This window comes from Saccopteryx leptura, chromosome 9, assembly GCF_036850995.1.
Source record: "Saccopteryx leptura isolate mSacLep1 chromosome 9, mSacLep1_pri_phased_curated, whole genome shotgun sequence".
NCBI lineage: Eukaryota > Metazoa > Chordata > Mammalia > Chiroptera > Emballonuridae > Saccopteryx > Saccopteryx leptura.
In genome coordinates, this window is record NC_089511.1 from 90,119,181 (window position 1) to 90,143,850 (window position 24,670).

The 24,670-nt window shown below is 37.6% G+C and overlaps 1 protein-coding gene across 1 annotated transcript in view; it reads right to left on the minus strand.

Moving 5' to 3' along the window:
* FRMPD2 (FERM and PDZ domain containing 2) overlaps positions 1–24,670 on the minus strand; it is a 141,372-nt gene that overhangs the window by 62,486 nt on the left and 54,216 nt on the right. The window contains 5 exon segments of the mRNA XM_066350236.1: positions 731–739; positions 2,940–3,051; positions 3,053–3,088; positions 22,814–22,941; positions 22,944–22,999. Of these exon segments, the coding sequence (XP_066206333.1) occupies positions 731–739; positions 2,940–3,051; positions 3,053–3,088; positions 22,814–22,941; positions 22,944–22,999 (341 nt within the window).

The window sequence follows — 24,670 nt, forward strand, 5'->3', positions numbered from 1 at the left end:
GAGGTTGAGGGTACAGGAAGAAGGGGCTGTCCCCTAGAGGCAGGGGGCTCATGGTGAGTAGCAGAAGAGAACCCCAGTGGACTCCAGGCAGAGCTGTCTCCAAGAACTTCAGGGCATAGGGGAGGACAGAGTCCACATGGTAAAGACAGGGAATGCGAGCACAGATATTGCACAGTTATCATCAGGCACTCAGCACAAAGCCAGGGCTGGTGGGCTCATGGGACACTGATTGGCTAAGAAAGCAGTGACATAAACAGTGATGGATGGGTAGGAGAGCCAAGAGTTGATAACAATTCAGGAACAAAAGGAAGTGTTGCCGAGAATGTTCCAAAGCCACCAAGTGGCATGCCAAGGAGAGTGGATGGTTCCTGTTCACTGGCTGTGGGTGATTCACACCATGACTGTGGCACCAGAAGAACAATTGACAAATGTCTGAATCACACCAGTGGCAAGTGCTGTCACCTGGGTTATTGCAGGGGCACAGGAGCCTCCAGAGCTATGGGAGTAAAGAACATGGGACTGGATCCCAGGCTAGATCCTGGGCCACCCACTGGAGGTCAGCAGTCTGACAGCCACAGGTAAGTGTGAGGATGCTCTTTCAGTGCCGCCACCCACCCAAAGGGGCTGAGGAAGGCCTGCACCCCACTCTGTGGTGCAGACAGAATCTACCTTAGTCCCATAGTTATGCACTGATAAAAGACACAGTACCGTTTCTCTCTCCCCAGGGAACCAAATAAAACTCACTATAAAGTAATATGCTCATTGAAACAGTTCATCAAGAATGACAAAGAAATCTAAGAAATGTTCAAGTTCTAAACAATTGAAGAAATGCCACATCAATTATCCATGAAAAATCTATACTTATGCAATGGATAAAGATAAACATAACAATATCTATCCCGGCAGGTGTGCAGTGAAACAAGCAGGGTGACATCAGGTGTAGGGACTCAAGAAAACAGCGAGGACTCTAGAAATGTCCCAGCCTTTGTATCCTGTGATTACACTTCCAAGATCTAGCTTAAAGGTATTACCAGATACAAAAAAAAAAAATTTCTTTCAGTGGTGTTTTTGCAATATGACTTAGAATATAAATGAAGAGAAAGCAACTCAAAATCAATATGTGAAAATGATTAAGTCAATGATTATATTTCCATACGAATCATCCATTCATTAAAGGATGGGAGGAAGGAAGGAAGGAAGGAAGGAAGGAAGGAAGGAAGGAAGGAAGGAAGGAAGGAAGGAAGGAAGGAAGGGAGGGAGGGAGGAAGGGAGGAAGGGAGAGGGAGGAAGGAAGGAAGGAAGGAAGGAAGGAAGGAAGGAAGGAAGGAAGGAAGGAAGGAAGGAAGGAAGGAAGGGAGGGAGGGAGGGAGGAAGGGAGGAAGGGAGAGGGAGGAAGGAAGGAAGGAAGGAAGGAAGGAAGGAAGGAAGGAAGGAAGGAAGGAAGGAAGGAAGGGAGGGAGGGAGGAAGGGAGGGAGGAAGGGAGAAAAAACCTGAGCACTCCCACTTGATACAACTCTGTTTCATGCTGGAGCTGTGAAGACCACAGGACACTGGCCCTGCAGACCAGAGGCAAACAGATCCTCCAATAAAAGGGGCAGGGAGAACAGGTGAAAACATGCAATCTGCCCAGAAGAGGGAGTGGTCAGCAAGTGTGAAGGAAGAATAGGGGCAGTCAACCAGGAGAACTTTAGAAAAGGCTGGCCTTGAACTCACTCTCAGAGAATTGGCTTTATTGAAAAAAGACAGCAACAACTTTGCAGGCAGAGGCCATGCTGATCACAAGGCCCTGGACCTGGACATCTTTGTGTTCAGCCGTCTGCCAGCCAGCAAGCAGTGTCATTAGAAAGTAGAGTGAGCCACAGTGAGAGCTCACAGTGAGGGCTGGGCCAACTAGCAAGAGTTTGATGTGCCATTCTAAGAAGTCTGGGCTTGTTGTTGCAGCTAGCAGAAAGCCACTGACATGTTTTCAGTGGGGAAAACCTATTGGATTGATCTTTTTGTCATCTTGGAGGCTGAGGGCAAGATGTCTTTGGGGAGATATGACTCCCAGCACTTGGTGACAGGTGGGGTGGGAAGAGAGGGTGCAGATCCAGACCCTTCCCATTTTTACAAGACCCATGGACGGTCTCTACTGAACAAGACCAAGGTCATGATATAGGAATTTGTGTAGGAGAATAAGGTCAACCATAGCCACACTGTGTTTGAGGACTCGACGAGGCCATCAGATGAACATGTTGGTTTTCACCTGGATACAGTCATGGAAAATGGTGTCTATAGAGAGAGTTTCTCATATGAAGAATTTTTTTATAGACAAAGAAAAAAATGTTTAATTTTTCTAAAAAAGACATATACGTGTCCAACACGTACATGAAAAGATGTTCAACATCACTAATCATCAGGGAAATGCAAATCAAAACCACAATAAGATATCACCACACACCTGTTAAAATGGCTATTATCAAAAAAGGCCAAAGATAACAAGAACTGGTGAGGATGTAGATGGAAGAGAGACCTTGTGCACTGTTGGTGGGAATATAAATTGGTACAGTCACTATGGAAAAGAGCATGGAGGTTTCTCAAAAAATTAAATGGAACTACCATATTATTCAGCAATTTTACTTCTGGGTATATAATTTAAAAATGTGAAAACAAGCTATTGAAGAGATATCTACACTCCCACGTTCAGTGCAGTAATATTCACAATAGCCAAGATATAGAAGCAAAGTGTCAATCAAAAGATGAATGGAAAAAGAAAATGTGGTTATATAGTCAATGGAATACTATTCAGTTGTTACAAAGAAGGAAATCCTGCCTTTTGCAACAATATATTCTATTGATCCCTTTTATAACCAAACAAGAAATGATGATTAGAAGTCAACAGAAAATGTAATAAACCCAAAGCCAATGTCTCCTGGCAGAGAAAATAGTGTCTACTCACCAGTTGCAACTCAAGGAGCATTCATCTGAGCATTAAAGTCATGCTGGGCAGAGCAAAGGCCTAGTAAATATTTACAGGTCTTGGTCAAATCAGTGACAAATGTGTGTTTTTTTTCCAGTGAAGCTACTTGTGATGGTGAACTTCTTTCGCTGAAGGAAGCAAACACAGGCAATAATAAGCTGAGCATCCTTACCCATTAGAGCACAGATGTTCAGAAAGTAACCCAATGCTGGGCCTGAGTTCAGCATCAAGTTCTTGGCATAAGAAGTGTATGGCACACATCTGACTATGGTTCAATATATTTTTACCTGATTAAGAAAAATTCCTCTACTTTTCCTTCATTCATAAATTGAATATTTGTGTATCAGGTGATTGCTATCTGCCAAGATGTGCTAGGTGAGAAGAATACAAAATGAGTTAAGTACATGTACACTCTTGGCCCTGAGCAAGGAGCAAACATAATCTTCAGTGCACATTTTAAAAGCCATTAAATATACACAGAGTTTCCTTTTCTTCCCCATTGATTTAAGAGACGGAGAGAGAGAGAAATCCTTGTTCCATTTAGTTGTGCACCCACTGATTGTTTCTTGAGCATGCCTTGACCAAGGATGAAACCCACAACCTCGATGCACCAATAAGATGCTTTATTCACTGAGCCACCTGGCCAGGGCTACAAATAGTTTTCATTGTACAAACTCCCAGAAGTTACAGACTAAATCTCAGCTAGCAGGGTTATAGAAAAGACAAAATCACAGTATATATTGTCATATTTTTTACAATCATGAACCAAGCTGTGTTCTAAGTTGTTTCTGGGCAATGATTCATATCCTCCTCAAAGTTCCAGAATGAGGGAAGTCCTAATATTATCCTTACTCTACAGATGAGGGAACAGACCACCAGTTCTTGAAATACATCACCATGAAACATTTCCCCACTTTTCTTTCGGCAAGGCCCACATACAAAATTACAGCATTGGTACAGCTCATTGGGATAAACTGCAGGATTATCCATATGGAGTTCCATAGGGAAAAATTCATAACTTCTTGCAATATGTAATTCTAAGGAGAACAATAAAATACAAAGTAATAGAGATGACATTAAATATAAATTTATCTATAACTTCTAAATAAAATCTATATTCTAGATATTCTATATATTCCCATAAGAACCTTGAGTTGCTCTTATTAAGATAACTTTATAAATATAATTGTATGCTTGAAAGGGCTCTCTGAAACTCCTAATCCTCTTTAATGTTGAGCCTTTTTAATTTATGATGGTCACCATGTCTAAGAAACCCCATTCACACAGTCAGATATTAAACAAAGACAGAGAGCTATTTAGGGCATTTCCTTTGAGAAACTCCTTTTTAACATTAAGCTAATGTTAGACAATTTAAGCATTCTCTAAATATTCTTTTCTTTTATTGACAAGTATAATGTTGAACCTTATTATACTGCTTATATAAATGAATTTTGAATCCAATTGAACTATACTATATCTAGTATTTTTAAAATAATAAATTTTTCTCAAGCATTATATATGCCTACTAGCCTTAATATTTCTTCCTTAGTACAGAAGGTCCTCAGGTTAGGACAGTCTCGACATACGATGTTTGAAGTTTATGACGCTCATTCTCATAAAAACTTAAAAAAATTAAGACATGAGTGTTTTGGCTTACACCATTAGCATCGTACTTACAGATTATGTGGGCAAACTAGTTTGGTTGTGCAAGGCGGGAGAATACACAGTAACACAACACATGAATGAGGGAGTTGGCATCCCCAGTATGCTTACCTATGCTATTTAGATTGTTAAAAGTGCAAGTGTTAAGAGAAATGGTGACGTGAGAGATACTCCGATCTCTCCCCTTGAAATTTCAACATATTCTACAACTATACGCAGAGAAAAAAACCCAGATGAACCTGAAATATACACACACCAAATAGACAATGGTATGATTGTGCAAGAAGGTGGGCCGAAGATAGAATCTGCTCACAGAAGAAAAAAAAAACCCAGAGGACTGAGTCTTTCTCTTTCCTCACGAACCTGAGGAAGGGAGGCACTGTTAGTGCAGGCTTTGTCTCAGAGCCAGAGCAGGGAGTAGAGGAGAGTCTGGGGGGAAGGAGTTGAGATAGGTGTGATGACCAAGAACGGGGAGCAGGGCCATTTTCTGGCATCAGCCACACCTGTGATTGCAAGTGCTGGGCACACACAAAGCCCATGGTGTTTTCCCAAGAACTGTATGTGAATAGCTTGTGGAGATCGGCCCATGGGGCATTGGGGCATGCTTGATCTACCAGCGCAACAGGTGGAGTTTAGCCTTGTGGCACTGGATGTCCTTGATCTGCGATCTCTGCCACAACTGCTCCCGAGGCTCAGACATCAGCTCATGGTGCGCAGCCCCTGCCCTTCCCAGGGCTGTGCATTGAGTCCTTAGAGTGGTATTGGAGGAGGGACTGGACTGTGTCACCCCAGCCTCCCAGTCCCGCATTGCTCCCCTTGCTGTGCAAACAGTGGCAGTGGCAGACCCTCCTCAGCTGGGTCTCCAGGCTGCTATCTCCTGTGAGGGGCGAGGGTGCCCCTGTTCTGTTGGGACATGAAGGAGGGCCCCAGACGATCCCTGGTTGGCCATTGCTAGAGCCATAAAATTGCAAAACCCTAACAACAAGCCCCTCCTACCAATGCAACCACCCTGCCCGCATCATTACAACAGTGATGCCTCAGCAGAACTCCACCCAAGAATCTTGCAGAAGCAAATCTCTGCACCTCCTTGTACATACAGCACCTCATACTAGAAAAAGGAATACCATATTTTTTGCTCCGTAAGACACACCTGACCATAAGATACACCTAGAATTTTAAGGAGGAAAATAAGAAAAAAAATTTCAAACCAAATGGTGTGTTAAAATATTTAATAAAATACTGTATTTTTTGCTCTATATGATGCACAGGCATTTTCCCTCCACTTTGAGGGGGGGGAGTGCATCTCATGTAGCAAAAAATACAGTAATCATTTCTTGTTAGAGTTATTAACAATACCACTTGCAAATGCCATCAAGGAAAAAGAAATCAAATATGGATATACAAGACAGAAACATAACTCAGATAGATGATGAAAAATCTCCAGGAAAAAAATCTGAATTACATGGAAACCTTGGAGTTTAATGATAGAGAATTCAAAAATGAAGTTCTAAAAATACTCAATAAGATACAAGAAAACACTGAAATGCAATTTAGTGAGCTCAAAAAACAACATTATGAACAAAAGGAGTACTTCACCAAGGAAATTGAAACTATAAAAAAGAATCAAACAAAGATGGAAAACTCAATACACAAACTGAAAAATTAGGTAACAAGCTTAGCTAATAGAACAGGCCAGATAGAGGAGAGAATCAATGACATTGAAGACAGGCAACCTAAGATACTACAGAGAGAAGAAGAGAGAGACTCACAAATTTAAAAAAATGAGAAAGCCCTGCAATAATTGTCTGACTCTATCAGAAAGAGCAACATAAAAATAATGAGTATATTAGAAGAAAAAGAAGAGAGGGAAAAGGGAATGGAGAACATATTAAAACAAATAATCAATGAGACCTCCCAAGCCTGTGGAAAGAGAGCCTCAAATACAAGAAGCAAACAGAATGCCCAGTTATCTCAACCCAAACAGACCCACTCCAAGGCACATTGTAATGAAATGATCACAAATCAATGACAAAGAAAGAATCCTCAAGGCAGTTAGGGAGAAGAAGAATATAACATATAAAGGAAGGCCCATTAGGCTATCATCAGATTTTTCAGCAGAAACTCTACAAGCCAGAAGAGAGTGGACCCCAACATTTAAGGTACTGAAAGGAAGAAACTACTGCCCAAGAATACTATATCCATCAAAGCTATCCTTCAAATATGAAGGGGAAATGAAAATATTTACAGACATACAGAAGCTGAGGGAATTTATCACCAGAAAATGCCTACTTCAGGGAATACAAAAGGGGGTTATCCAACCAGATACAAAGAACAAAACAAAACAAAATTACAAGTAAAAATTTTAACAAAACTACAATAAAAACAGAGATAATCTGTGACAGCAATAACATAAAAGGGAGAGGATAAAGATCAACAGTAGCAAAGGAGGATGGAGCGCAAAAGCACTCATGAGATAATGGACTCTAATAAATATAATTTTTCTTTTAATAACCTAATGGTAACCACCCCTGAAAATGTCACTACTGAAACATATAGCTTAAAAAGAAAGAAACAGAAGATAGAAGTATGGAATACCACCAAACAAAAACAAATGACAGAAAACAAACAAACAAAAAAAGAATCAAACAAGACACAAAGCTATCAGAAAGTAGCATATAAAATGGCAATAAGAAATCCTCAAGTGTCAATAATTATACTAAATGTAAATGGATTGAACTCACCAATAAAGAGGCACACAGAGTAGCAGATTGGATCAAAAAGCAAAATCCAACAGTATGCTGCCTTCAAGAGACACATCTAAGCTACCAGAAGAAAAATAAATTCAAAGTGAAAGGTTGGAAAATGATTCTCCAAGCAAATAATATCCAAAGAAAAGCAGGTGTAGCCATACTCATATCTGACAATGCTGACTACAAGACAGCAAAGGTAAACAAAAACAATTATGAACATTTCATAATGATAAAGGAGACATTGTATCAAAAAGACATAACATTTCTTAATATATATGCACCAAACCAGGGAACACCAAAATATATCAGACATCTACTAACTGATCTAAAAGTACAAACCGAAAAAAATATAATCATATTTGGAGATCTCAATACACCATTGATGGCTCTAGATTGTTCATCCAAATGGAAAATCAATAAAGAAATATCGACCTTAAATGAAACACTAGAACAAATGGACATAATAGACATCTACAGGACATTTCATCCCAAAACATCAGAGTATACATTTTTCTCCAGTGTACATGGAACATTCTCAAGACTAGACCATATGCTGGGTCACAAAACTAACATCAACAAATTTAGAAAGATTGAAATTATACCAAGCATATTCTCTGATTATAAGGCTTTGAAACTAGAATTCAACTGCAGAAAAGAAGTAAACAAACCCACAAAAGTGTGGAAATTAACATACTTCTAAAAACTGACTGGGTTAAAGAAGAAATAAAAGAAGAGATCAAAAGATATATACATAGAAACAAAAATGACAACATGACATATCAGAATCCTTGGGATGCCGTGAAAACAGTAATAAGAGGGAAGTTCATATCATTACAGGCTTATATGAAAAAACAAGAAAAAGCCCAAGTAAACAACTTAACATCACATCTTAAGGAATTAGAAAAAGAAGAACAAAGACAACCCAAAACCAGCTGAAGAAAGGAAATAATAAAAATTAAAGCAGAAATAAATGAAATAGAGAACAGAAAAACTACAGGAAAAAATTAATACAACAAAGAGCTGGTTCCTTGAGATCAACAAAATTGACAAACCCCTGGCAAGACTCACTAAGGAAAAAAGAGAAAGGACTCATATAAACAAAATCCAAAATGAAAGAGGAGAAATCAGCACAGATATCATAGATATACAAAGGATTATTGCAGAATACTATGATAAACTATATGTCACAAAATTCAACAATCTAGAAGAAATGGATAAACTCCTAGAACAATATAATCTTTCTAGACTGAATCACAAAGAAGTAAAAAGCCTAAACAGACCCATAAGCAGGGAGGAAATAGAAACTACTATAAAAAACCTCCACCAAAATAAAAGTCTGGGGCCAGATGACTATACCAGTGAATTTTACCAAGCATTCAAAGAAGATTTGGTTCCTATTTTTCTCAAAATCTTCCAAAAAATTGAAGAAGAAGCAATATTTCCAAACACATTTTATGAGGCTAACATAACCCTCATACCAAAACCTAATAAGAACAACACAAAAAAAGAAAACTATAGACCAATATTTCTAATGAATACAGATGCAAAAATCCTAAACAAAATACTAGCAAATCAAATACAACACATTAAAAATATATAGTGGTACCTTGAGATACGAATTTAATTCATTCTGTAACCAAGTTCGTAAGTCAGTCAACTCATATATCAAACTGCCAATACTGGACCCATGCACCAACGCACCAACTAGTGGCAGCTTTCTGAATCATGACTCATATCTTGGAATTTCGCTCAGATCTCGAACAAAAATATGGACCTAGTTGCAGCTCATATCTTAAAAAATTTGTATGTTGGTCTGTTTGTTTCTCAAGGTACCACTGTAATTCATTATGACCAAGTGGGATTCATCCCAGAAACACAGGATGGTTCAACACACATAAAATGATTAACATAATACACCATATCAACAAAACAAAGAACAAAAACTATATGATCCTTTCAATAGATGCAGAAAAGGCATTTAATAAAATACAACATTCTTTTATGTTTAAAACACTCAACTAAATGGGTATAGAAGGAAAATATCTCAACATAGTAAAAGCCCCTTACAACAAACCATTAGTTAACAGCATACTAAATGGTAAAAAACTGAAAACTTTTCCTCTAAAATTAGAAACAAGACAAAATTGCCCACTCTCTCCACTCTTATTCAACATAGTGCTAGAAGTTCTAGCCAGAGCATTCAGACAAGAGAAAGAAATAAAAAGCTTTCATATTGGGAAAGAAGAAGTAAAGGTTTCACTTTTTGCAGATGATATGATCCTGTATATAGAAAACCCCCAAGACTCCACAGAAAGGCTATTAGAAGCAATAAACCAATACGGTAAGGTTACAGGATACAAAATTAATATACAGAAGTCTATTGTTTTTTTATATGCCAACAATGAAACTTTAGAAAAAGAACTAAAAAAAAATCCCTTTTACAGTGGCAACAAAAATAAATAAATACCTAGGAATAAACATAACAAAAAATGTGAAGGACCTATATACTGAAAGCTACAAAGCATTACTATTAAAGGATATTGAAAAAAACACAATGAAATTGAAAAATATTCCTTGTTTGTGGGTAGGAAGAATAAATATAGGAAGAATAACTAAAATGGCCATATTACCCAAAGCAATATACAAATTTAATGCAATTCCCATCAAAATTCCAATGTCATTTTTTAAAGAAATAGAACAAAAAATCATTAGGTTTATATAGAACCATAAAAAACCTTGAATAACTAAAGTAATCCTAAGGGAAAAAAAACAAAGTTGGAGGCATTACAATACCTGACTTCAAACTGTACTACAGAACCATGATAATCAAAACAGCATGGTTCTGGCAGAAAAATAGACACACAGACCAATGGAACAGAATAGAGAGCCCAGAAATAAAACTACATATATATGGTCAAATCATCTTCAATAAAGGAGCCAACAACACACAATGGAGAAAAGAAAGCCTCTTCAATAAATGGTGCTGGAAAATTGGAAAGCCACATGCAAAAGAATAAAACTTGACTACAATTTGTTTTCTTGCCCTAAAATTAATTCTAAATGCATCAAAGACCTAAATATAAGATCTGAAACAATAAATTCCATAGAAGAAAACATAGGTACTAAAGTCATGGACCTTGGCAGTAGAGAACATTTTATGAATTTGACCCCAAAGGCAAGGGAAGAAAAGGTAAAGATAAATAAATGGGACTACATCAAACTAAGAAGCTTCTGCACAGCAAAAGAAACTGACAACAAAACAAACAGCCAACTAAATGGGAGATGATATTTTCAAACAACAGCTCAGATAAGGGGCTAATATCCAAAATATATAAAAAACTCACAAAACTCAACAACAAAAAAGCAAACAATCCAATAAAAATGGCAAGAAGACATGAACAGACACTTCTCCCAAGAAGAAATATAAATGGCCAACAGATATATGAAAAAATGCTCATCTTCACTAGCTACTAGGGAAATGCAAATCAAAACTACAATGAGATACCACTTCATACCTGTTAGATTAGCTATTATCAACAAGACAGGTAATAACAACTGTTGGAGAGGCTATGGAGAAAAAGAAACCTTCATTCACTGTTGGTGGGAATGTAAAGTAGTATAACCACTATGGAAGAAAGTATGGTGGTTCTTCAAATAATTAAAAATAAAACTACCATATGACCCAGCAATCCCTCTACTGGGAATATACCCCCAAAACTTGAAAACATTGGTACATAAAGACACATGAAGCCCCATGTTCATCACAGCATTGTTCACAGTGGCCAAGACATGGAAACAGTCGAAATGCCCTTCAGTAGAGGATTGGATACAGAAGAAGTGGTACATATATACAGTGGAATACTACTCAGCCATAGGAAATGATATAGTATCATTTATGACAACATGGATGGACCTTGATAACATTATACTGAGTGAAATAAGCAATTCAGAAAAAGCTAAGAACTGTATGATGCCATACATAGGTGAGACACAAAACTGAGACTTATGGACACAGATAAAAGTGCAGTGGTGACCAGGGGGAGGGGAAGGGAAAAGAGGGAGGGGCTGGGGTAGGGGAAAGGGCTTAAAGAGAAACAAAATATAGGGTGACAGAGGATGATTTGACTTTGGCTAATAGTTATACAGCTTAATCAACTGTTTAAATTATATGGTGATGTTTTTTCTAAATCTATGTACTCTGGTTGACTGATGTCACCTTGTTAAATTTAATTATCTAAATAAAAAATAAATTAAAAAAAAAGAAAATCAATTGCTCATATATGTAAAAGAAAAGTGCAAGTGTTTTGTTTGTGTTAGACTAGGGTATATTTCAACTTACTCCAAAATTCAGGTTACATCACTGTCATAGGAACAGAACTGTGTTGTAACCCAAGGACCTCCTGTATTTAAATTATAATAAGGCCTAAACTGCTGTCATGGATCATTTTATCCACACTTTTTCAAAGTTAAATATTTGCCTGGAATCCATCTACTTTGTCAGTCTGTTCCTGTGTCCCCGTCTCTGTTTCTATTTTGTTCCTCAGAGCAAGGACCTCTTTTTCCTTAGTTTATCAAGTCAAAAACAACAGCCAACACCGATAGCAATCCATTGTGAATGAATCAAAATTATATCTATTTTTTTCATCAGATCAGCAAAAAATATATTTTTGGTGTGCTGCAGAATTTTAAGGATCAGTTTCTGTATGTCGTGAGATGCACAAGGTTGAAAATTGCTGCTCTAAGGTATTCAACACCACAGAGAATGGGATTCTGACCCCATTTCTTGTCATAAAGCTGAAGACAGTCTTCACTGTATGGTTCAGATATATATTTTTTCCCTTCTTGGTAATATCGATTAATGAGAAATACATATTGCAGGCAAGCTTCCACAGAGATGAGCTGCTCTTGGAGTAAGATGACATGTAAGCTGAACCTTGGGGTCTTCAGCAGAAATGGGGAGAGTTTATCGACACCCCCGTGGTTGGAGTGGAAACATACCTGTGCTTGGTAACATCTTGTTTGTTTCAAAGCATTGGTTTACCATTTCACATGCTTCATCCCCACTAGTTGCGTTGTTGCTGTTTGTCCCCACTCCAGTGTTGTTGCTTTGACACATCCTCACAGAACAACTATGTTCTTCAGCCAGAGGCAAGTTTGCCAGGAAGCTAACGAAGCTGAAATTCCAGGGCTCTCACTTGGAGAGGACATTTCCCAGGAAGGACCTTGGCCAAGTCTTCACGCATTCTTATAAAATGTGGGAAACACTATACTTTCACCATGCTCAGGTAAGACTACCAACTCTCCTTTCCACCCCAACTTGTTCCTTTTCTCCTCCCACAGGTGGTATGTGTGAGGAAGCAGTTTCCATCACAGTGAAGCTGAGATGAGAATACAGTCAGGGTGGATTGAGTGGGATGTATTTATGTGTTTTGCAGACTGTTCAGCAATAATTTATTGGTAGCCACCCCAGAATACTCCTTCCATTGGGCCTACTCATTCAAAGTCTCAGAATGACATCAGGCTGTAGCCATATGACACTGACTGAGCTCTGCAGTGCCCAGCACCAGGAGCATTCGGGGTCAGTGCCAGAGAGGAACCAGGCTTAAAATGCAGAGTCAGAGGTTAGCCTGAGGGAAATTTTTTCAATTGTCAGAAATGGAAAACTGTAATTTAATTCTCAAACACACCCAATCAAGTAGAAGTTCTGTCCAATTAGGGGTATACCTTATGTAATTTAGATACTGCATTATCAATATATCACACAATATTTTTATTTTTTGATGAAAATCACATGCAATAGAACTTAATATATTTCTAGTGTTCATAAAACAGACACCTGTCACAGCTCTACAATGAGCAACTATGTCTGTGCAACACTACGTTTTGTGCATCAAAATCTCCAGTCAGCCATGCTAGAAGAAGATTAAATTATAATTAATATTTCTAATTTCTCTGAAGAAAATGATATTACAAAAGTGTCCTAATATAAAAATGTAAACAGTATATGCCAACAAAACTTTGAAAGGAAAAGAAGATTTATAGTTATTCAGAGAGTTAAACAAAATATTATTTTTGGTTTCTGTGGATTTGCAGTACCTGTGTTTGTTCAGCTTTTTTAAATTCATAAATTGTGGTATTTTCTTTTCCCATTCTAAATGACTATTCACTTGCATAATGTAGTTTGTATTTTAGACATTGTATTCTTTTGCTTAGAGAAAGGCCTACAAGCCTGTATTTTTCTCTTCAGACATTTTAGCTATTGCTAACAACCAAAACTCTTACTAACATCATTCCACAATGAACATTTTCTTGATTGAATAATCTTCTGAGTTGATGTTGTTTTATCATAAACAGGTTGCCAGCACACCTACGAATCATATTTTTTAAAAAGGGCATTTTCTCTCCTTCCTTTGCTACCTCCATGCAGGCTGGCAAGATGAATGATCTGTGATTGTTTGAAGCATTTTTTTCCCATCATTAATTGAGCAAATTTCAAACCAGCTTCCTGAACTCACTCTCCTATTGTTCACAGCATATCCCATTTTGTGTTCACAGAAGCATGAAAAATTTAAGTCATTTTCTGAGGGAGATGGATAGTTTGTAGCCAACAGCTGGTAAAATTACTTCACTTGAAGACTTCACTCTAAAAAAAGACACTGATGCTGAGAAAGAGGATGGTAATTAGGGCATGGAAATCCTTATCAGTGGCAATGTTGTTGTTTTTTTTCTTATTTTTATTAATTTTAATGCAGTGACATTGATAAATCAGAGTACATAAATTCAGAGAAAACATCTCCAGATTATTTTGACACATGATTATGTTGCATACCCTTCACCCAAAGTCAAATTATCTTCCATCACCTTCTATCTGGTTTTCTTTGAGCCCCTCCCTACCCCCTACCCCCTCTCTCTCCTTCCTCGCCCCCTCCCCACCCCACCCATTACCAACACATTCTTGTCCATGTCTCTGAGTCACATTTTTATGTCCCATCTATGTATGGATTCATATAGTTCTTAGTTTTTTCTGATTTACTTATTTCACTCCATATAATGTTATCAAGGACCATCCATGTTATTGTAAATGATACGATGTCATCATTTCTTATGGCTGAGTAGTATTTCCATAGTATATATGTACCAAAGCTTTTCAATCTACTTGTCCACTGACGGACACTTGGGCTGTTTCCAGATCTTTGCTATTGTGAACAATGCTGCCATAAACATGAGGGTGCATTTCTTCTTTTGAAACAGTGCTATGGTGTTCTTGGGGTATATTCCTAAAAGTGGGATAGCTGGGTCAAAAGGCAGTTTGATTTTTAATTTTTTGAGGAATCTCCATAATGTTTTCCACAGAGCCTGCACCAGTCTGCGTTCCCACCAGCAGTGCAGGAGGGTTCCCTTTTCTCCACATCCTCGCCAGCACTTATTCTGTGTTGTTTTGTTGATGAGCACCATTCTGACTGGCATAAGGTGATATCTCATTGTGGTTTTAATTTACATTTTTCTAATGAATAGTGATGTTGAGCATTTTTTCATATGCCTGTTAGCCATCTGTATATCCTCTTTGGAGAAGTATCTATTTATTTCTTTTGCCCATGTTTGATCGGATTGCTTGTCTTCCTGGTGTTGAGATTTACGAGTTCTTTATAAATTTTGGTTATTAACCCCTTATCAGACGTATTGTCAAATATGTTCTCCCATTGTGTAGTTTGGCTTTTTACTCTGATCTTGTTGTCTTTGGCTGTGCAAAAGCTTTTTAGTTTGATATAGTCCCATTTGTTTATCCTGTCTTTTATTTCACTTGCCCGTGGAGATAAATCAGCAAATATACCGCTGCGAGAGATGTCAAAGAGCTTACTGCCTATGTTTTCTTTTAATATGCTTATGGTTTCATGACTTACATTTAAGTTTTTTATCCATTTTGAGTTTATTCTTGTGACTGGTGAAAGTTGGTGATCTAGTTTCATTCTTTTGCAGATAGCTGTCCAATTTTCCCAACACCATTTGTTAAAAATGATGTCTTTACTCGATTGTATGCCCTTACCACCTTTGTCAAATATCAGTTGTCCATAGAGCTGTGGATTTATGTCTGGGTTCTCTGTTCTGTTCTGTTGATCTATATGCCTGTTCTTATGCCAGTACCAGGCTGTTTTGAGTACAATGGCCTTGTAGTATAACTTGATATCGGGAAGTGTGATACCTCCCACTTTATTCTTCCTTTTCAAGATTGCTGAGGCTATTCATGTTCCTTTTTGGTTTCATATAAATTTTTTGAATATGTGATCTATATCTTTAAAGTATGTCATTGGTATTTTAATTGGTACTGCATTGAATTTAAAAATTGCTTTGGGTAATATAGACATTTTAATGATGTTTATTCTTCCTAACCATGAGCACGGTATATGCTTCCACTTGTTTGTATCTTCCTTGATTTCTTTTATCAATGTTTTATAATTTTACGAGTACAAGTCTTTAGTCTACTTGGTTAAATTTACTCCTGGGTACTTTATTTTTTTGGTTCTAATAGTGAAGGTGATTGTTTCCTTAATTTCTCTTTCTGACTGTTCATTGTTGGTGTATAAAAATGCCTCTGATTTCTGAGTATTAATTTTATATTCTGCCACCTTGCTGAATTCATTTATCAGGTCCAGTAGTTTTTTGACTGAGACTTTAGGGTTTTCTATATACAATATCATATAATCTGCAAATAATGATAGTTTTACTTCTTCTTTTCCAACTTGAATGCCTTTTATTTCTTCTTCTTGTCTGATTGTTGTGGCTAGGACTTCCAGGACTATGTTAAATAAGAGTGTTGAAAGGGGGCACCCCTGCCTTGTTCCTTCCTGATCTTAAGGGAATTGCTTTTAATTTTTTCCCATTGAGTATGATGTTGGCTGTGGGTTTGTCGTAGATAGCTTTTATCATGTTGAGGTATGTTCCCTGTATTCCCACTTTGCTGAGAGTTGTGATCATGAATGGGTGCTGGATTTTATCAAATGCTTTTTCTGCATCTATTGAAATTATCATATGGTTTTTCTCCTTCTTTTTGTTTATGTGATGAATCACATTGATTGATTTGCGAAAATTGTACCAGCCTTGCCTCCCAAGAATAAATCCCACTTGATCATGGTGTATGATTTTTTCCATATATTGTTGGATCCGGTTTGCTAATATTTTGTTGAGGATTTTAGCATCTATATTCATCAGAGATATTGGCCTATAATTTCTTTCTCTGTGTTGTCTTTACCTGGTTTTGGAATCAGAATAATGCTCGCCTCATAAAAGAAGCTTGGAAGTCTTCCTTCCTCTTGAATTTTTTGAAATAGTTTGAGAAGGATAGGAGTTAGTTCTTCTTTGAATATTTGGTAGAATTCAGTTGTGAAGCCATCAGGCCCTGGACTTTTCTTTGCTGGGAGTTTTTTGATAAAGGTTTCAATCTCATTTGGTGTAATCAGTCTGTTTAGGTTTTCTGATTCTTCCAGATTGATTTTTGGAAGATAGTATGTTTTAAGGAATTTGTCCATTTCATCTAGGTTGTCTAGTTTTTTGGCATACAGTTCTTCATAGTATTTTCTTACAATATTTTGTATTTCTGTTGTGTCAGTTGTTATTTCTCCACTCTCATTTCTAATTTTATTTATTTGAGTCCTCTCTCTCTCTTTTTCTTGGTGAGTCTAGTTAAAGGTTCATCAATCTTGTTTACCTTTTCAAAGAACCAGCTCCTAGTTTCATTGATCCTCTGTATTGTTTCTTTAGCTTCTATGTCATTTATTTCTGCTCTGATCTTTATTATTTCCTTCCTTCTACTACATTTGGGCTTTATTTGCTGTTCTTTTTCTAGTTCTTTTAGATGCAGGGTTAAGTTGTTTATTTGAGCTTTTTCTAGCTTCTTAAAGTGTGCCTGTAGTGCTATGAACTTCCCTTTCAGTACTGCTTTTGCTGTGTCCCATAAATTTTGAGTTGTATGCTCATTGTCATTCGTTTCAAGAAATTTTTTTTATTTCTTCTTTGATCTCATTTTTAATCCATTCGTTATTTAGCAACCTGCTACTTAGTTTCCATATGTTTGAGAATTTTTGAGCTTTTCTGTTGTGGTTGATTTCTAGTTTCATGCCATTGTGATCAGAGAAAGTGCTTGATATGATTTCAATCTTCTTAAATTTGTTGAGAGCACTTTTGTGCCCTAACATGTGGTCTATCCTAGAGAATGTACCAATGGCATTTGAAAAAAATGTATATTCTGCTGCTTTAGGGTGAAAGGTTCTGAAGATATCTATTAAATCGAGTTGATCTAGTGTGTCCAATAAGTCTGCTGTTTCTTTGTTAATTTTCTTTCTTGAGGATCTATCTAGTGATGTTAGTGGAGTATTGAAATCCCCTACTATTATATTATTGCTGTTGATCTTGCCCTTTAAATCCATCAAAGTCTGCTTTATATATTTAGGTGTTCCTATATTAGGTCCATAGATATTTATAATAATTATATCTTCCAGTTGGATTACTTACTCCCTTTATCATTATGTAGTGGCCTTCTCTATCTCTTACTATATCCTTTGTTTTAAAGTCCAATTTGTCTGATATAAGTATTGCTACCCCAGTTTTTTTTTCATTTCCATTTGCATGAAATGTTTTTTTCCATCCTTTTACCTTCAATCTATGTGTGTCTTTTGTTCTAAGGTATGTCTCTTGTAGACAGCATATGTATGGGTCCTGTTTTCTTATCCACGCAGCTACCCTATGTCTTTTGATTGGATCATTTAATCCATTTACATTTAAGGTTGTTATTGATATGAAGTTGTTTATTGCCATTTTCTTCTTTAAAGGTGTATTCCTTTTTTGCTATGTTCTTTTCCCACTTTGATCTGTTTACAACAGGCCCCTTAACATTTCCTGCAGCATTGGTTTGGTTGTAATGAATTCCTTGAGTTGTTTTTTGTCTGGGAAGCTTTTTATTTCTCCTTCAATTTTAAACGATAGCCTTGCTGGATAAAATAATCTTGATTGTAGGTTCTTGTTCTGCATTACTTTGAATATTTATTGCCATTCCCTTGTGACCTCAAGTGTTTCTGTTGAGAAGTCGGATGTCATCCTTATGGGGGCTCCTTTGTAGGTGATGGCTTTTTTTTCTCTTGCAGCTTTTAATATTTTCTCTTTATCGCTTAGCTTTGGTATTTTAATTATGATGTGTCTCGGTGTAGATTTCTTTGGGTTTCTCTTTAATGGAGTCCTCCGTGCTTCTTGGACTTGTGAGAGTTTCTCCTGCATTAATTTAGGGAAGTTTTCAGCTATGATATGATTGAACAAAGTCTCTATTCTTTGTTCTTTTTCTTCTTCTTCAGGAACCCTTATGATGCAGATGTTATTTCTCTTCATGTCACAGAGCTCTCTAAGAGTTTCCTCAGACTTTTTGAGTCTCTTTTCTTTTTTCTTCTCTGTTTTCATGCTTTCATTCCAGTTGTCCTCCAACTCACTGATTCAATCCTCAGCTCTATCTATCCTGTTTTTAAATCCTTCCATTGTGGTCTTTATTTCTGATATTTTATTTGTCATCTCTGACTGATTCTTTTTTATATATGCAATTTTTTTACTTAGGTGTTCATAATGACCATCCATTGTTGTTCTAAGATCCCTAAGCATCCTTACAATCATTATTTTGAACTCCACATCTGGAAGTTTGATTATTTCCATATCACTCAGTTCATCTCCTGAAGGTATCTCGTGTTTTCATTTGGATTGCACTTTTTTGTCTCTCATTGTGTTTGGGTGTTTTATTTGTAGAGCTGGTTGAGTCTAGGCTTGGTGTTGTCTGCCTCCAGTTTTCAGTTGTGTTGTTTCTAGGTCTTCTTGGGTTGGTATCAGCTATTATTTGTTATCCACTTTTGGATTCGGGCAGCTTTGAAGTCTTGATTTGTTTGTTTTCTTAACAGGTGATAGTCTTGTTTATTGATCTCAGCAGGGAGCTTCCTTGAAACTGTATCCAGGAATGCGATGTGTGTAACCTGAGACTCTGAAGGCCTCTTCCAACAACTAATCTCTCTGGGGGCAGGGTGTTTTCTCAGCTTTAGTTGGGGGAGGTGTATCTCAGATCTCCATGGAGACCTGAGTTACTACCCCTCCTCCCCACTTCTTGTTTTCAGCTGTGTCTTGTTGCACTGATTGGAGCTGGAGAGATGTCCAGAGATCTCTGATCCAGAAGCAATTCAGTCTTCTGTTTTGTGGAAGGTTCAGTCCCTCCCCCAGCTATGGCTGCCTCCAGCATGGATGAGTCAGCTTTTTTAGTTCGTCTCCTGCATTCCTAGCCCCTCACAGTCTGTCCCTCTCTCTGTCCTTTCCACTTGGGAGATAAGCTGGTCTTTTCAACACACCTTGCTCCCTGGTTGCCAAGCAAGTGCTGCGAGCAGTATTTTTTGCTCTTTTCCCTGGGTGAGATCCCCTCTGGGCTCTCAGCCTCCCCCTCCCCTCCATTCCTGTAAGCAGGGGAGATTCAGGCGCTCACTACCAGGTTTGTTGTGGCTTCTTCTTTGCTCCTTGGTTTTTGAGAGCTGTTCTTGTAGTCCAGAGTTGGTTTTTCATGCTTATTTTTCCTAAATTGATTTGTATTCCAGTTTGGTGGTGAGAGCTGGGCATCTGTGCACCCACCTACTCTGCTGCCATCTTCTAATCTCCCCCCAGCAATGTTTTTTTTTTAAGCTAAGGTTATCTTATGAACCTGATGATTTTTCAGCTATAATCAATAAATCATCCTTAGTATAGAGAACCCAAAGAATCCACCAAAAAATAAATAAAAACTATCAGAACTGATAAATTAATTCATTAAATTAGCAGGATACAAAATAAATATCCAAAAACCAGTTACATTTTTTATTCACCAATAATAAAATATCAGAAAGGGAAACTAAGAAAACAATACCATTCACAATTCTAGGAGTAAATTTAACAAAGGATGTAAAAGACCTTTACTCAAAATACTATAAGACACTAAAGAAAGAACATGAAGAAGGTAGAAATATGTGGAAGCATATACCATGTTCATAAACTGGAATAATTAGCATTATTAAAATATCCATATCACCCAAAGCTATCTATAGAGTCAACAAAATTTCTATCAAGATGTAAATGGCATATTTCACAAAAATTAATACAAATAGTCCAAAATTTTTATGAAACCACAAAAGACCCTAAATAGTCACAGCAATCTTAAGAAAGAAGAACAAAGTTGGAGGAATCACTCTACCTGATGTCAAACTATACTACAAGGCTGTAATCAAAACAGCATTGTACTGGTATGAAACAGACATATAGATCAATGAAACACAATAGAGAGCCCAGAAAGAAACCCACACCTTTATAGTCAATTAATATTTGACAAAGAAAACAATAACATACAATGAGGTATAGATAGTCTATTCAATAAATGGTGTTGGGAAAATTGGACAGATACACAGGGAAAAAAAGAAACTAGACCCTTCTTACACTATACACAAGAATAAACTCAAAATGAATTAAAAACTTAAATGTTAGACTTAAAACCAAAAAACACCTTGAAGAAAATATTGGCAGTAAAATCTCAGACATTTCTCATAACAATATTTTTTCTGCTGTATCTCCTTGGGTACAGGAAAGAAAAGAAAAAAATAAACAAATGAGACTACATCAAAATAAATACAATGTACAGAGATGTGTTGCAGAATTGGACACCTGCAACCTGTATAATTATGTTAACTAGTTTCACCCTAATAAATTCAATAAGTAAATAAATAAGTAATAATAATAAAATTAAAAGTTTTTGCAAAACAAAAGAAACCATCAATAAATTGAAAAGACAACCCACTGAGTGGGAGAACAGACTTGCCAACAATATATCTGATAAGAGGTTAATTTCTAAAATAATCAAAGAACTATACAACTCAACACCAAAAAAAATCTAATTAGAAAAGTGGGCCAAGGACTTGAACAGTTCCCAAATATAAATATTACTTATTTTTAGGTATGCAAAAAAATATTTGGAAAAAAGTTCATTTTCCTGATAGTATGAAGGCCACTTTAATATTCAATTAAATTATGCTGTAATTATTTACTTTTATCTGTAAGCTTCTTTCTCAAAGACAAACAATAATTTAGTATAAAATATTATTGAGAATCATAAACAATATGTCAACTGCAACAGACAAGATGGAAGAAACAAAAGAAACACTGAGAAAGTGAATAAAATCAATTACATTCTACTTAGAAAACTCTAACAGTAAATAATGATAACAAAAACAATAATCTAGTCAGTAGGAAATGTTTAAAAACTATAAGAGAGGCCCTGTCCAGCTGGCTCAGTGGTAGAGCATCGACCCAACATGTGGGTGTCCCAGGTTCAATCCCTAGTCAAGGTACACAGGAGAAGCAATCATCTGCTTCTCCCCCCACCCCCACCAGCTCCTTCTCTCTCTCTCTTTCTCCCTTTCTCTCTCTCTTCTCCTCCCACAACTTGATTGATTCAAGCACGTCAGCAGAGGGCACAAGGGATGGCTCTGTGGAGCTTCCACCTCAGGCACTAAAAATAGCTTAGTCATGAGCATTAGCCCCAGATGGGCAGTACATCGGCCCCAGACAAGGGTTGCTGGGTTGATCCTGGTCAGGGTGCATGTGGGAGTCTATCTCTCTGTCTCCCCTCCTCTCACTTAAGAAAAAATCATAAGAGAAAATTAAATAGAAACAAAAATTAAAATATCTTTATGGGTCACAAAACAAAGGACTCCATGTTTCATAGTAAAATCTCTGCTGCAGTTATGGCATTCTGACCAAAATGACCCACAGGACTAGCAGGCAGATTAGATCCCAGAGTGCTCTCTGCTGTGGGGGAACGCAATGTTCTTTGGTGCCAAATTCATTGTAACTCAATTTGGAAAGTATAAGTATGCATGTGAATGGTGTTCAAATACAATTTCAAATATTGTATGCTTATTTAGGGATTTATTTTGTTTTGGAAAAACAGCTTTAAGACTTTTGATGGATATCAAAGGTCTGTAGTCACCAGTGTCTTGTGGTATACCTATAGCCCACGGAGGACAGGTCAGGTGCCTCGGCACACTGTACGTGAAGGGAAAGTTCAAGCACAAGCAAAATGTTTTAAAACCTTGCAGACTGCACTGCACCTATGGTACGTTCTCCTCTCTCCTCTCCCATCTTTCACCTCCAACCTTGCTCTCAACACCAGAGAGAACTTTACCCAGAGGAAAGTGTAGCCCTGTATCTGATGGATGCCCATGGAGGTGTAGGCAGACGAGGCAAGAGACAGAGGAGAAACAGCATCCAGATTTTTCTCCTATCCCCTGGTAGACTTCTTCCAAATATGCCACAGGGCATTTGAGCACAGCCCATTTCTCCTTTAAAGAGGCAACAAATCAGAGAAACATGAAGCATTAGGTCATGCTTCAACTGAGCTACACTCACATAAGTCGAAATCTTCCCAATTTCTCGCCACTGAAATCGTAAAGTGGCAATGCTACTGTGGTCTTTCACTTCATATATCATGAGACTCTTGGCACAGACGCCCAAGGCCATTTCCCCTTCCAACTTGTCTTCCCTGGGAGAACTTGGTGAACGAACATACTGTATTCCAGGAGCTGCTGAGTGACCAGGAGAAAAGCGGGGGTGGTGGAATAGGCCAATTGAGAAGAGACAGGTCCACTGATCCAAATAAAGGGCTTCAAGCCATTCCATAAAAAACACCTTAATAGACCTTCTGAAGAGAAAGGAAGGAAAGAAGGAAGGAAGGAGGGAAGGAAGGAGAGAGGGAGGGAAGGAGGGAGGGAGGGAGGGAGGGAGGAGGGAGGGAGGGAGGGAGGAATAGTATTACAAATAAGATTAAGAAACAGTGAGCTAAACTGAGCTCCTTTAGAGTTTCTCTGCACCTCTGTTATGATAGCTTTTTCCTATTTTTTTTTAACCCAAGGAATCTTTTTTTTTTCATGGAGTACCTTTTTAAAATAACACCTGGAATACAGTTATTATAAAAATGGTGCAATAGCACAATAATATTCTGAACAAGATTTTAGAATTCAGACTCTTCTGCATAATTTCACAGTAAGGACAGAGGCAGATTTAACAGCGGGCACACCAGGCATGCATCCTGGGCCCCGATTTCTGAAGGGCCCTGCAAAACCTCAACTTTGCACTTTTTTTCTAATGACGCCAAGTTTGGTTTCATAGGTACAATTTTAACATTAATAACACATAATATTTTTTATTTATTTAAAAATATAGTTAACATGTATTTTTATTTTCCCTGTCTCTCTCTCTTTTTTTTTAAGGGGCCCAATATTTTCTTCTGTGCCTGGGGCCTCAACTGACCTTAATCTGACTCTGAGTAAGGGATTCCTTTTTCTAATTGTGACCATCAAAGTCAACTGCAATATTATCTGGTCCAGCCCCTTCATTTCACAGATGGAAAAATTAAGGCCCAGGTACAGAAAGAAACCATCCAAATGGTTAATATCACCATTAAAGCAAGATGAGCCATCAGCATCCTGCAGAGAAAATAACTAGTCACTGGTGTTTCTTACCATGTGGCAGCGCCTCAGTGGGGTCTCCACAACCCACAGTCTGCCCTCAGTTAACCAGTTTACCAGGTTAGGAGGCCAAATTTTGTCAGGAACCTGAGTGTCATGCGAAGCCCGGACTGCATCAGGCCCACCTAGTTCCTGAGAGATGAGTATAAACCTAACACAATGTTTATAGTCACATCTCCAGCTTGGCCTCTACCATCCTCATTTCCACCTGGATGACTCCAGCTTTCATCAGAAGGTTGATGTACCTGGACTCACCGCAGGGCAGCTTGCTCTGGGTATTTGAAAACAAACCCTTCTTGTAGAAATGTTCAGTATAGACTTGCAAGATTGGATTGGGAGGACTGGATCCCAAAAATCAATGATCTCCTAAAGGCAGTACTGCCTTAAAAGGGACCAGCAGGCAGTTGTAACAAAGGATATTTACAAAGCATTTGTAATGATCTGAGGAATGCATATGCTATAATGCCTAGTGGAAGAAAATATAGGATACAACCAGTATGATTCCAACAGAAAAAAAGAGAAAGTTTTAATAACACATCATAACCCTTTGTCCTGTGGGAAAATGGTTTGGAAAACAATGAGTTAACCTTGAACAGTTCGTTCTGGGATTAATATGCTAATGTCATTGTGAATCTTCCATACAGAGTATGTTAGACAGCATTACCGGAGCTGGACTGCTGCCAAGTCTCCTCCTAGTGTGAGATGATGAACTAGCAGGATTAGTCATCGGTGAACTGGA